Raw genomic sequence first — 12655 nt, 5'->3', positions numbered from 1 at the left:
TGTGTTCATTTTTAGCTTTCATGTAATTTTCCTAGGAAAATGGGTCTCCCCCATTAATAATTTCATATTCTTGTTCTTGGTTTACAAGGATTTGAGGCAGTTTGAGCATCTCTTGTCTGATATTCTTGAGGCCTGCAGGTGTTTTAGGTTTTGGAATACTTTTATACATCTAATGAGATATTTCGAAGATGGTACCCAAATCTGAACATGGGGTGTGTGTGTAGAATGTGATTTTATATGCTTTTAGTGTGCCTACATTTTGTCTGCAATATGGCAAATGAGGTCAGCTGTGAATTTTCCGTTTGTGGTGTCATGTTGGTGTTCAGAGGGTTTGGGATCTTGGAATTTTAGATTAGAGTTATGCAGCTTATATTTAAAGTCTGTTCTTGAATCAGATATTTTCAAAATTGATCTCAAGATTCCTTTCACATTCTTAGAAATCATTGTAGTACTTTTTTGTAGGTTATAGCCTTATTTACTTTGTTACAATTAAATATTTTTTGTTAATTTACTTATAATGGTAGCTTTAAACACATTACATGTTAATATAAACAGCATGTTTTAAAATGAAACACACACACACACACACACACACACACACACACACACACACACACACACCAGACCTGGTGAGAAGAGTGGTAGCGTTTTCCATGTTTGTAAATTTTCATGCCTTTTCTCCATCTCTTCTTTCCTTTCCCTCCTCTCCTACCCTACTCCCACCCCTTTGTTTTTGGAGTGTACTAGGCAAGGAAGGCCTCTACCGCTGACTTAAACCCCAGACTTAATTTGTATAAATCTTTAATATCAAATAATACAATCAGGTTATTTCTGCTTCAGCATTCAATCTATTGCAGTATGTTTAGGTTGAAGTATATATATGGAGAAAATCCAGCCAGGTATAGTTACTGGTTATAAAGGGGAGGGGATAATTGTGGATATTTTTTGTTTGCTATATCATCAAATCTCAACACGTGGTTCTTTCTTAAAGGTTAGTTGCAACATGGAATCTGAAATCCTATCTGATTTTTTCCATGCTCATTTGTACTTAAATGCATTGTTGTGAGCTCTAAATGGATCTCATGCACATTTGAATTTGTAACAATTTGTTGGTCAAGTATTAAATATTGATTCACTGAGTTGGGCACATCTTCCAAATGGTGGCACATTTTATTGTACAGTACCAAAGAAAGTCACGTTTTTGGGTCCTAGTACTGGAGATTGAACCCAGGGCCAGCCAGATCGCTTTTGTACTTTTATTTTGGCACACTTTCATTAACTTGTTTGCTGGGATTGCAGACCTCTTCTCTCAGGCCCAATAGAAGTCACATTGTTAATATGCTTGTTCCATGAGAAATTAGTGGTAGTGGTTTGGGTTGAAATATGATGGTGGATATGAGTTTTACAAAGTTCTGATTTAAAGAAATACTATTTTGTATCTGTGCTGTGGTATGCATGTGGAGGCAGAGGACAATGTCAGTTCTCTCCTTCCACCATGTGGTTCCTGGCAACTGAACTCAGGTTGTCAGACTTGGTGGCAAGTGCCTTTGCCTGCTGAGCCACTGGCCAGTTTGAGACCTTATTCTGTATGACACATGAGTAGTATCCATGAAACGCTGCCACCATGTACTGAATAGCTGATGGCTGTCTCGAGGCAAAGGAGTTCCATAATGGAATTGAGAGCTTGAATTAACCTCTTTTTTTCATGAAACACCATTTGAATGGAACTACGCATGTTCAAACTTGGGTGTCTTAGCAGAGGTTTTCACAGAAATGAACAGAGTAAGTCTACTTTCTCTTCAAGTAAACAAACGATAGTTATATTTGTGACAAAGATAACACCTGACTTTTCATCCAAAAATCAGAATCCTGGAAAGATGGCTCAACAGGTAAAAGGTGTTTGCTGCGCAAACCTGGGAACCTAAGATCAACTCCCAGGACCATGTAAAAGTGGAAGGAAAGGAATGACTGCCCTGGCCTTCACAGTGTGGTACCCATGCGCACACCCACCCACGTCATAGACACACATTCATAAGTAAAATAAGATTAAAGAAAGAGTGGACTCATTGAGCCACATGCTCATTGTTTTCAATTTTGAGGGGTTGTTAGACTGCTTGCAAAGCAGCCACACTCTTAGATTCCCACCTGCAGAGTGGAAGGGTCCAGTTTCTCCACATTCTAAACAGTCACTGTTAACACCTCCCCCACCCATATTACAACCATTTGAGTGCTTGTAAATTGTAGACTAAATTTCAAATGGAGACTTGGCATAGCAGAAAGACAGTATTCTAAAATAGATTAGTTTTATATTTAGAATATTTATTAGGCTGACCCAAGATTACAGCCAACAGTAGCAGATCTTAACTTGGCTATACATGGTTAGTGTTGCCTAAGATCTTTTTTGTAGGTTTATCATGACGCTGATGGCATTCTATCACCCACTCATCCTTACAAAAATATTTATAAAAAGAAAATGGGAAGGGTCACTTGTAGATCTCTCCTCAGTAGAGAGGGTTTACTCTTGGCTGTTAAATAGTTGAAGGACTTGTTTGGGGATGTACAGATATGTATTTAAAAAAAAAAAGAGAAGTAGAGATTAATTCTGAGGAATATAGGAACATTAGACCACAGCCTTTTCTTCCATTCCTGCATGCTTTTCTATCCCCAGGTGAGAGCAGTATGGGCTGAAAAGGACTTGGTGTGCGGCTTGCTGGGGTCTACACTTCAGAATTTTGGAGAATGCTGCTGATGGGAGGTGACTCAGTAGAGGCACTCTGCTTGAGTTTTTGTGGAAGCTGTGTATGTCACAGGGACCTTTGTTAGAGAGACCAGCCTTGTAGCCGGAAATATTCCTGTCCCACCCAGTCCTCCAAGTAAACACACAGAGGCTTATATTAATTACAAACTGTTTAGTCTATGGCTCAGGTTTATCTTTAATTAACTCTTACAAGCTAATTCAGCCCATTTCTATTAATCTGTCTTTTGCCATGTGACCGTGGTGTTTCTGGTCTGTTGATATGTTGCTCCTTGGGTGGTGGACTGGCATCTGCTCTGACTGCTCTTCCTCCTTGTATCTCTCTCTCTCTTGGATTTCCCGCCTGCCTCTTATCCTGCCTTACCATAGGCCAAAACAGCTTCTTCATTAACTAATAGTAGCAACACATAATCACAGACCATCCCACAGCACCATCCTCGCTGCAGCAGTGGACCCTTCAGTTGCCTTGCCTGTGGAGACCAAGTGAACATCCTTGAGCTAGCAAGTTCAATCCCCTCTCCTGCAGTGTCTTTCCTGGCAAAGCTTAGCATCATGCCAGCTGGTTAAGGAAATATATATGTACAAGGCACATTTCCATAAAACTGACAAAAAGGATGAACTTGGAAATGAAGGGCAGTGAATCGTATATCTGGCACAGGTATTAAGATAAGAGCTTTGCAGTATGGTTGGACATCTGAAGAGATTCTAGATTGAAATTTATCTTTTAAAATGTACATTTACATATTGTAAGTGTGCACATGTGTGTGAGCGAGTGCGTGCGTGCGTGCGTGCGTGCGTGTGTGTGTGTGTGTGTGTGTGTGTGTGTGTATACCTGTGTGCATGAGCATGCATGTGCATGCAGGGAGGTCAGAGGACCAACTTTCAGAAGTTGGTTTTCTGCTTCTATCTCATAGGACCTAGGTATTGAGCTCAGGTTGTCAGGCTTGACCACAAGTAACTTTATGCACTGAGCCATCTTGCTGGCCCTATTGAGCTTTATTTTAGGGCGCGACTCCCAAAACATTAGCCTGGAATCAGAGTGAAGAAAGGAAGGAAAGTGTTGTCTTGTGATGAAGAAGCCTGCCTGATTATGAGATTGCGTCTACAGTCTCCTTTCTGGGGCCACATTATCGTCTCAAAATCAGGAAACCATTGGCTGAGGAGGCTGTTGGGTCCGTGTGCACTTAATTGTGGACTCAACATTAGGCCTGTTGTGGTGTGTATCAGTTCTGCCTGTTAACAGTGACGACACCAGCCCTTCTTAGAGTCTGGAACTGGTGGGAACATGAAATGATGTGCAAGGCTGTTTGTCTTGTCTCCACATATACATGTATATATAAACTATCTAAACTAGGAGGTGAACTGTTGGTTTCATTATGGCGTTCTCAAACACACATCATGGTTCTTTGTTCCTGCTCTCCCCTTCCACACCCTTCCCTAGGCCTGGCTCCCTCTTGTTGGTCCCCTCTCTTCCCCAGTCTTCCTTCTGCTTTCATGCCACATGTGGCTCATTACCCCAAGGCCTGTTGGAAGTTCTTCCTTCTTATGGTCCCATTATACTTTTGTGACCCTTACGGTGCTGTCTTTTTTTTTTTTTGTGATATATATTTTTTATTTTACAATACCATTCAGTTCTACATATCAGCCATGGGTTCCCCTATTCTCCCCCCTCCCACGCCCTCCCCTTACCCCCAGCCCACCCTCCATTCCCACCTCCTCCAGGGCAAATCCTCCCCCGAGGACTGTGATCAACTTGGTAGACTCAGTCCAGGGAGGTCCAGTCCCTTCCTCCCAGACTAAGCCAAGTGTCCCTGCATAAGTTCCAGGTTTCAAACAGCCAACTCATGCAGTGAGTCCCACTGCCTAGTTGCCTCCCAAACTGATCAAGCCAATCAACTGTCTCACCTATTCAGAGGGCCTGATCCAGCTGGGAGCCCCTCAGCCTTTGGTTCATAGTTCATGTGTTTCCATTCATTTGGCTATTTTTTTTTAATAATTGAGTAAAACTGAAATTTATTATATGCCACAGTCGTCCTAGGGACCTCCATGCTATATATATAGCCTCTATGGTTCTATGGGTTGTGGTCTGATTGTTCTTTATTTTATATCTAGAATCCACCAATGAGTGAGTACATACCATAACTGTCTTTCTGGGTTTGGGTTACTTCACTCAGGATGATTTTTTCTAGTTCCATCCATTTGCCTGCAAATTTCATGCTTTCATTGTTTTTCTCTGCTGAGTAGTACTCCATTGTGTATATGTACCACATTTTTTTCATCCATTCTTCCGTTGATGGACAACTAGGTTGTTTCCAGGTTCTGGCTATTACAAATAGTGCTGCTATGAACATAGCTGAGCATGTATCTTTATGGTATGAATCAACGGTGCTGTCTTTTTACTGATAGCTTCTAATAAAGATATGAAGTGATAATGTGGTTTGCAGTATCAGAATGAGTGATGTGAATACCTTTTAATAAATCAGCCTTTTGGTCAACCAATAAATAAATCAAATTTTATGTCTTTATAGAAATTTTAATTTAGGTTATTGGTTAATTTTTACATTAGGTTATTTATTTATTTATATTCCTTACCACATGTATATCTGGCAGATATTTTCTCCCAATCCATAAGCTGACTTTATTTTGTTGATTGTTGACTTTGCTATGCATGTGATTTCTTAAAAGTTAAAAAAAGATTTATTTTCATTTTATGTGTACAGGTGTTTTGCCTTCATGTATGTCAGTGCACCGTGTGCATGCTGTGCTTACAGAGGCCAGAAGAGGGCATCAGATCCCCTGGAACTGGAGTTATGGATGGTTGTGAGCCATTATGTAGGTTCTGGAAACTGAATCCTGGTCTTCTGCAAGAGCCATCTCTCCAGTCCAATTTTTCTTAAATTTTATGTCGTCAGCTTGTTTGTTTTGTTGCCTGTGATTTTATTCACTAGCTAATCATTACCATATGATTAGATAGTGAATAAAATTCTGTGGTCTTACTCCTGGGTCTTTAATTAATTGACATAATATTTAAAAGTTCATTCATGTTGTAGCTATAGCAAAAGCTTATTTTTATGAATGAGTAATACTCTGCTTTAAATACACCATAGTTTACTCCTACATTCATCAGTTAGTGAACACTTGGGTTGTTTCTACTTTTGGTTATTGTGAATAATCCTGGTATGAACATTGGCATAAAGTATCTGTTGGATCATTTCAGATATAAGTCAAGAAGTGGAAAATAACTCAATATAATATATATAACTCAATCTAAAAATAGGAGAAAGACCTGAATGGACATTTCTCCAAAGATTCTTAAGTGGTCAGTAAGCACATGAGAAGATTCTCAGTAGAGTTAATCACTAGGGAAATGCAATCAGTATTACAGACTATTCCTCACATAGGATGGCTTTCATCATGAAGCTGGAGAACAGCAGGTGTGGTGAAGCTGTGTAGAAATTGGAAGTCTTCTACATTACAGGTGTAAAATGGGGCCGACACTGTGGGTGTAACTGGATGGGGACTGGTTTGATTGTAAAGGTGGACTTGTGTGGTGTGGTTTTTGTTACTCTAGTGCAGTGATGTCCAAGGTCTTCACTGTTCATGTCCCAGACTGGCTTGCTGGTTCTCCTCATACTTCATCCTTAGAACTGCATATTATTAAGCATATTTATAAACTACAGATGCTAATAGTTAAGGCTATAACAAACAACTAAACCAGGGACACAGAACACTCTAGTTTCCTTGTAGTTAGTACAGTTCTGCGGAACTCACCCTTATTTGAAATGCTCTGGACCAGCACAATTTCAGATTTTGGAGCTTTTGTTTTATTTTTTTGGAAGGGAATATTTGCATGGACTTCACAAACCAAAACTGTGAGTGTTCCCAAATCCGAAATTCTGATGCCTGAAAGGTGTCAGTTTGTAGATTATAGATGTTCACCTTGTAGCAGAACATGGGAGTCGGTGAAGTGGGTTGTAAAATAGAAGCAGTTTTTTTTTTTTTAAATTAGAATTAGAATCTCCCCCCCAATTCTTGTTACACTTGTAGTTTATTTGTTCCTAAAAGCAGTTGTATTGCGTTAGGGGAGTTGGGATGGTAACGAGGGTAGTGAAGCCTTCATCTTCCTCCTGTATAACACAGCCTCTAACCAAATGAGTGCTGTTCTGCTGTGGACTACCCTCACAACCAAGTTCTAGTCAAATATTGCTGTTTGTATTTACTGTGAAGACCACCATTGCTTGGTGCATGAAACATTTTTAAAAGCTTTTTTTTTCTTCTTCTTTTAGACAGGGTTTCTCTGTGTAGTTTTGTGCCTTTCCTGGATCTCCATCTGTAGACCAGGCTGGCCTCGAACTCACAAAGATCCACCTGCCTCTGCCTCCTGAGTGCTGGGATTAGAGGCGTGTGCCACCACTGCCCGACCCTTAAAAGCTTTTAAATTAAAAAAAAATTTCTGATCTTTCAAAGTAACCTCTTTAGAACCCAGATTGAAAAACCTTTGGACAAAACCCTAAGACCTCTGATTATTCTGTTGCAGACAAACCACAGTTTGTCTGTGGAGTCAGTCAGTCTTTGCCTGACTTTCCATCTAAATCTTGCTCAAGTTACACATGTACACACAGTATACCTATACATGAGAACATGCGTGTATATATATACATGTGTGCATAGCACATATACATAAGTTAAAAATAACCCAAAGATTCCTTTGCTATTTCATCTCACTCCAAGCAGAATGGCTGTCATCAAGAAAAGAGACATAGAGACTCTCTCTGCCTTAGAACCCGAGTGGAAGGAGAACACTGACGTCTGAAGGTCATCTTCTGCCATCCACTTGTATGCTGTGGCATGCACACCTCACCCCCAATAAGTAAATAAAGGTTTTTGTTTGTTTGTTTTTTGTTTTCAATTTTTAAAGACAGGGTTTCTCTTTGTGGTCCTGGCTGTCCTGGACCTTACTCTGTAGACCAGGCTGGCCTTGAACTCAGAAATCCACCTGCTGCTGCCCTCTGGGTGTTGGGATTAAAAATGTGCACCACCACCTGGCAAGTTTTTACTTTTTAAAAAAATAATATTTTTATTTTTATGAGTATGGGTGTTTTGCCTGTATGCACATCTGTGTATTATGTATGTGGAGGATCATTCAGGAGCCTCTGGAAGCCAGAGAGGGCATCAGACCCTAGGACTGAAGCTGTAGATAGCTGTTAGGGTCCATCTTGGTCCTCTTAACTGCTGAGCCAACTCTCCAGCTCCAGGTGAATAATTTTTTAAAAAAGAAAATAGACAAGAAATGATGGTGAGGATGTGTAGAAAGAGGAATTCTTTTCTTTTCTTTTCTTTTTTTTTTTTTTTTTTGAGACAGGGTTTCTCTGTGTAGCTTTGCACCTTTCCTGGAACTCGATTTGTAGACCAGGCTGGCTTTGAACTCACAGAGATCTCCTGCCTCTGCTTCCTGAGTGCTGGTATTAAAGGCGTGTGCCACCACTGCCCGGCAGAAAGAGGAATTCTTACTCACTGCTGGTGTGAGTGTAAACTGGTACCCCCATTATGGAAATTATTAAAAATGGAACTGTTATATGACCAAGATGTACTTCTGGGAATGAACACAGAGGACTCTGAATCTTACCACAGAGACACCTGCATTTCCCTACTCACTGCTCCATTATTTACAATAGCAGGGAAATGGAATCAGTCTAGATGTCCATCAGCAGATGAATGGATAATAAATGTGTATGTGTACAAATAGATTTTACTCAGTAGAAAATGAAAGTGAAATTTGAAGGAAAATGGATGGATCTAGAAAGTATTTAAACATGTAAAATACTTATTTATGTGTATGAGTATGTTGCTTATATATGTGTAAGTGTACCATGTGTGAGCTTGGTGCTTGTGGCAGTCAGAGGAGGGTGTTGGAGCCCCTGTAACTGCAGTTATAGGTAATTGTAAGCCGTCATCTAAGTGCTGAGACCTGAATTCATTTCCTCTGCAAGAGCAAATTCTCTTAACTCCTGAGCCATCTCTCTAGTCCCGGATCTGGGATGCGTAGCATGTTCTTTTTCATATGGAAACCCTAGCGTAATATTCTTGTCTGTGTGGGTGTAAGTGGGGCCAGTGTGGGCATAGACCGGGGAATAGAAAGGAGATGGCAATGGGGGTGGTCTCGAGGAGGCAGGGAGGCAGTAAGACACATAGGAAGGAGGGGAGGAGCTACGGATGGGTGGAGGATACAGCGGTGTGCGTAGGGGAGAAGGGGTGAGGGGGGAGAGTCAACAAAAACAAATTTTGTTTACCAATGCCTGGATGAAACCTAATACTGTGTATGCTAATTTAAGTTTTAAAATAAAAACAAATTGTTGTTCCACTTGGGCTTCTGTAATAAACTGGGTAGCTTTTTTTTTTTTTTTTTTTTTTTTTTTCCGAGACAGGGTTTCCCTGTGTAGTTTTGATGCCTGTCCTGGATCTTGCGCTGTAGACCAGGCTGTCCTCGTACTCACAGAGATCCGCCTGGCTCTGCCTCTTGAGTGCTGGGATTAAAGGCTTGCGCCAACACCTCCCGGCAACTGGGTAGCTTTTAACAGCATACATTTTTGCTCATAGTTTGAAAGCTGGGAAGTTCACAAGGCATTGGCAGTTTCTATAGCTGGCGAATAAACAAGTCAGTTTATTTTTTTAAATACACGTACACACACACATTTTAACGAGGGTACTAACCACAGTGCTTGAGGGGCTTACCCTCATGACCTCACTTTGTTTCAGAAGGCTGTTTCCCCATTGCTGTCACCTTGGTGGTTACACCACCATGCAGGCCATAGCAGAATTGCTTGAGGTATCAGTGTCTTCAATGAAGTTTGTCTGGGTTGGGTGCCTGGTTATTAAGCATTTTCCACAGTGGTGGGCATGACGGTATGGGAGACAGGCAGTCTGTTGCGGCTAGTTTAGCTATCACTGACATTGTGGAATCACTGGTCCCCAGTTCTGGCCTCTTCTGGACAGACTACCCAGTCTCTTTCTCCTCTTAGTTTTCTTTTTGTTGTTGAAACAACATAACTTTCTTTACAGCCTAATAAGGAGAGTAGAGACATTCCTGAAGTTAAGTATTTTATTGTAAACTGTCAGTTTGAAACTTTTTTTGACTAATATTTTTACAATTTAGTTTTTTGTTTGTTTTGTTTTTAAGACAGAGTCTCACTATGTAGCTCTGGCTGTTCTGGAACTCACTCTGTAGAACAGGCTGGCCTTTGAACTCTCAGAGATCTGCCTGCCTCTGCCTCCCCAGTTTAGGAATTAAAGGTGTGCCCCACCATGCCTGGCCTGAATAATATTTTATTCTTTGAGAATTTCATACCATGTATTTTGAACATATTAATACCCTCTCCCAACCCTTCCTGTAATCACCCTCTCTACTCTTCCATCCCTTCCCATCCAGGTTTGAAATTTCTTCACCCGCCACCCCCTATCCCCATTGAGTCCAGTTTGTGTTGATCAGCTACCCAGGCATGTGATTGAGCTGTGAGGGGTCACAACATTAAAGACAGCTGACTCTCCCTCTCCCAGCACGCTGTCACAGTGGTTTTGAGTTCATATGTACAACTGCCCTTTTGTGTCCAGAAAATAAAAGCAGTTTCCTTGATATCATCTGCAGTTCTCAGTCTTTGTGCCCCTCTTTATGAAGACCTCCAAGTCCAGGCTCTCAGTAAGAGTGATGTGTGGAATGTACACTTGAATCCCACCCAGCCTTTGGGTGAGCCAGGAGTTTGGAGGTCCAGGCCACCTGGACTACTTAGTGGGAACTTCATCTCAGGAAAATTGAAAAACAAAAACACATGGTTAGATGTAGCACGAATTCTAATTGGTCTTATTAATAACAACCCAGAGCCAGATATCAGGGTAAAAGCTGAAAGACCAGAGAAGCAGAACAGCCAGCCACTAGTTCTTATCTCCTCAAAATCCTCAGCAGAAAGGGGACTGACTCCTGTCTCCTCCTGCCTTACATTCCTTTCTCCACCCAGCCACATCACTTCCTGTCTCCATCTCCCAAGTGCTGGAATTAAAGTGTGTGCCACTACTGCCTGGCCTCTATGACTAACTAGTGGCTGGCTTTGTCCTCTGCTCTTCAGGCAAGCTTTATTGTTAGAGCACACACAAAATATCACCACAGTTAACCTTTCACAGGACGGGCTGCTAACACAGTTGAAGGAATCCTTTGTTGATTGCTTTAGAGGTAGGGTTTTCTGCCCACCCGCTGAGAGCTGGGGTTGCAGGCTCACCTGGTTAGTTTACCTTGTGCACCCTGGGTCTGGAGTTTCTGGAGCCACACCTTCCAGCCCTGGGTGCTTTCTGTTTTATTTGAGGCTAGGTCTGGTGGCACAGGCTGGGACCCCTTTATGTAACAGTGGTCTTGAACCCCAATCCTCCTGCTTCCATCTTTTGAGCACTGGGATTGTGGGTGTGTCACTGCGGCCAGCTTTAACCTGGAAAGGAGAGCCCTTGTGAATGGGGCAACTGATTTTGAAAGCCCATATGAGGCTTTCTGCCACCTTTGGGTGTGTACTGTCTTATTTATCCTGGAAACTGGAAAAAGTTACTCTGAATTCATATAGTTAACTACCTAGAGAAATAACTAAAGGGAAACAATTACAACTTTAAATTTCTCAATGACTTCAAAAGTGGTCCACATGATTTTTTTAAATCTTAAATATATATATATATATATATATATATATATATATATGATTTATTTAACAAAGAAAACATTTTATGTTTTATTAAAAAGACTTGTATTTGTATCTTTTGAATGAAACATTAAAATATTCCTTTTTGCATGTTTTCTTTGAAATATAGCATTATTAAATATGTATAAATTGATTAACTTCTTAGATTCATTGTAGTTGTTTTGTTTTCTAGTGATGCAACCAAATTGAGTCTCATTAAGCATTGGCATATAAAATTAAAAGATGTCTAGGATATTTTTTGGTGACTAGTTTTAAAGTACATCTGAAAATTATAAAAACTGCAAGTCAAGATGGAAGGTTGTTTAAATAGTGAGGACTTTCTAAAGATGAAAACATTAACTAAGGTGATGTTAGGGAAGCTCTTTGTTTAAACAGCTCATTATTAGAAATGTTTTCATATAGAAATATTCACAATATTTACCAGTTTGGTGCTGCTGTGTGAATAGTCATCAGCAAGTGCACTAATCATGGGATGTTATGGTTGGCTGAATATTAAAGATGCACATGCACTCACTGTCTCAGAAGTAGATGACTGTATGAGCTACTTTTCAGTTAAAGCGATGTATTACCACAATCAAAAACAGCTTCAGGAAGAGAGTTTATGTTGGCTTACAGTTCTGGAGGGTTCCAGAGGGCGTGCAGGCTGGAGCAGGAAGCTGGCAGAGGAGGGGAAGAGGAGAGGGAACAAGGAACAGGAAGTAGGACAGGGTTATAGCCACCCCCCCTCCCCACATAATTCCTTCATCAAGGTTGTCCCTCCTAAAGGTTCTGTAACCTCCCTAAACAGTGCCACAGCTGGGGACCGAGTGCTCAAATGCATGAGCCTGTGGGTACACTTTGATCAGACCACTAAATAAATGTGATGTTTGGTTTCTGCACTTTTGTAGCTCTAGAATTTTGATAACATTTTCTGTGCTGCTATTAGATACCTTAGTAGTTATATATGGCAACTGCAGTGATGGACTCGGCTACATAGACTTGCTTCCTTATTTTCCAGTGTTATAACCTCCCAGTTACATGGCTTTTATAACACCTGATGCATAGAAAACAGAATTGTGTTAGGCGCCTGATAGTATTAACATTTTTCTTTCAGATTATCTGCAATGCTGGAACGAAGTAACTCAAGATGAGCAAGCTAAAAGTGGTAGGAGAGAAAAGGTACCGCAGC

General features: G+C 40.8%; 1 protein-coding gene and 1 long non-coding RNA gene across 30 annotated transcripts in view; one reads left to right on the top strand and one right to left on the bottom strand.

Moving 5' to 3' along the window:
* Agtpbp1 (ATP/GTP binding carboxypeptidase 1) overlaps nucleotides 1–12655 on the top strand; it is a 150106-nt gene that overhangs the window by 2690 nt on the left and 134761 nt on the right. For 12 of the 27 annotated variants that reach the window (XR_001578707.3, XR_013051682.1, XR_013051681.1 and 9 more), the window contains exon 2: nucleotides 12581–12645. The exons of 9 other annotated variants lie outside the window; for them this stretch is intronic. Coding sequence is in view for 10 of the 18 variants with exons in the window: in XM_042278581.2 (XP_042134515.1) it covers nucleotides 12614–12645 (32 nt within the window). In the remaining 8 variants the exon portion in view is untranslated. Of the gene's footprint in view, nucleotides 1–5444; nucleotides 5588–7489; nucleotides 7626–12580; nucleotides 12646–12655 lie in introns of those variants that run through there. 6 more of the 27 variants (XR_013051680.1, XM_042278578.2, XM_076573472.1 and 3 more) reach the window with 3 other exon arrangements.
* Nucleotides 9402–12655, bottom strand: part of LOC143273506 (uncharacterized) — a 44008-nt gene continuing 40754 nt past the window's right edge. For 2 of the 3 annotated variants that reach the window (XR_013051691.1, XR_013051694.1), the window contains 2 exons: nucleotides 11023–11226; nucleotides 9402–9815 (listed from right to left, as the gene is read on the bottom strand). This is a non-coding gene — a long non-coding RNA (uncharacterized LOC143273506). Of the gene's footprint in view, nucleotides 9816–10945; nucleotides 11227–12655 lie in introns of those variants that run through there. The other variant, XR_013051692.1, reaches the window with a different exon arrangement.

This window comes from Peromyscus maniculatus, chromosome 5 (genome assembly GCF_049852395.1).
Source record: "Peromyscus maniculatus bairdii isolate BWxNUB_F1_BW_parent chromosome 5, HU_Pman_BW_mat_3.1, whole genome shotgun sequence".
NCBI lineage: Eukaryota > Metazoa > Chordata > Mammalia > Rodentia > Cricetidae > Peromyscus > Peromyscus maniculatus.
Note: the sequence above shows the minus strand (reverse complement) of the source record. Positions and strands in the feature narration are given on the sequence as shown.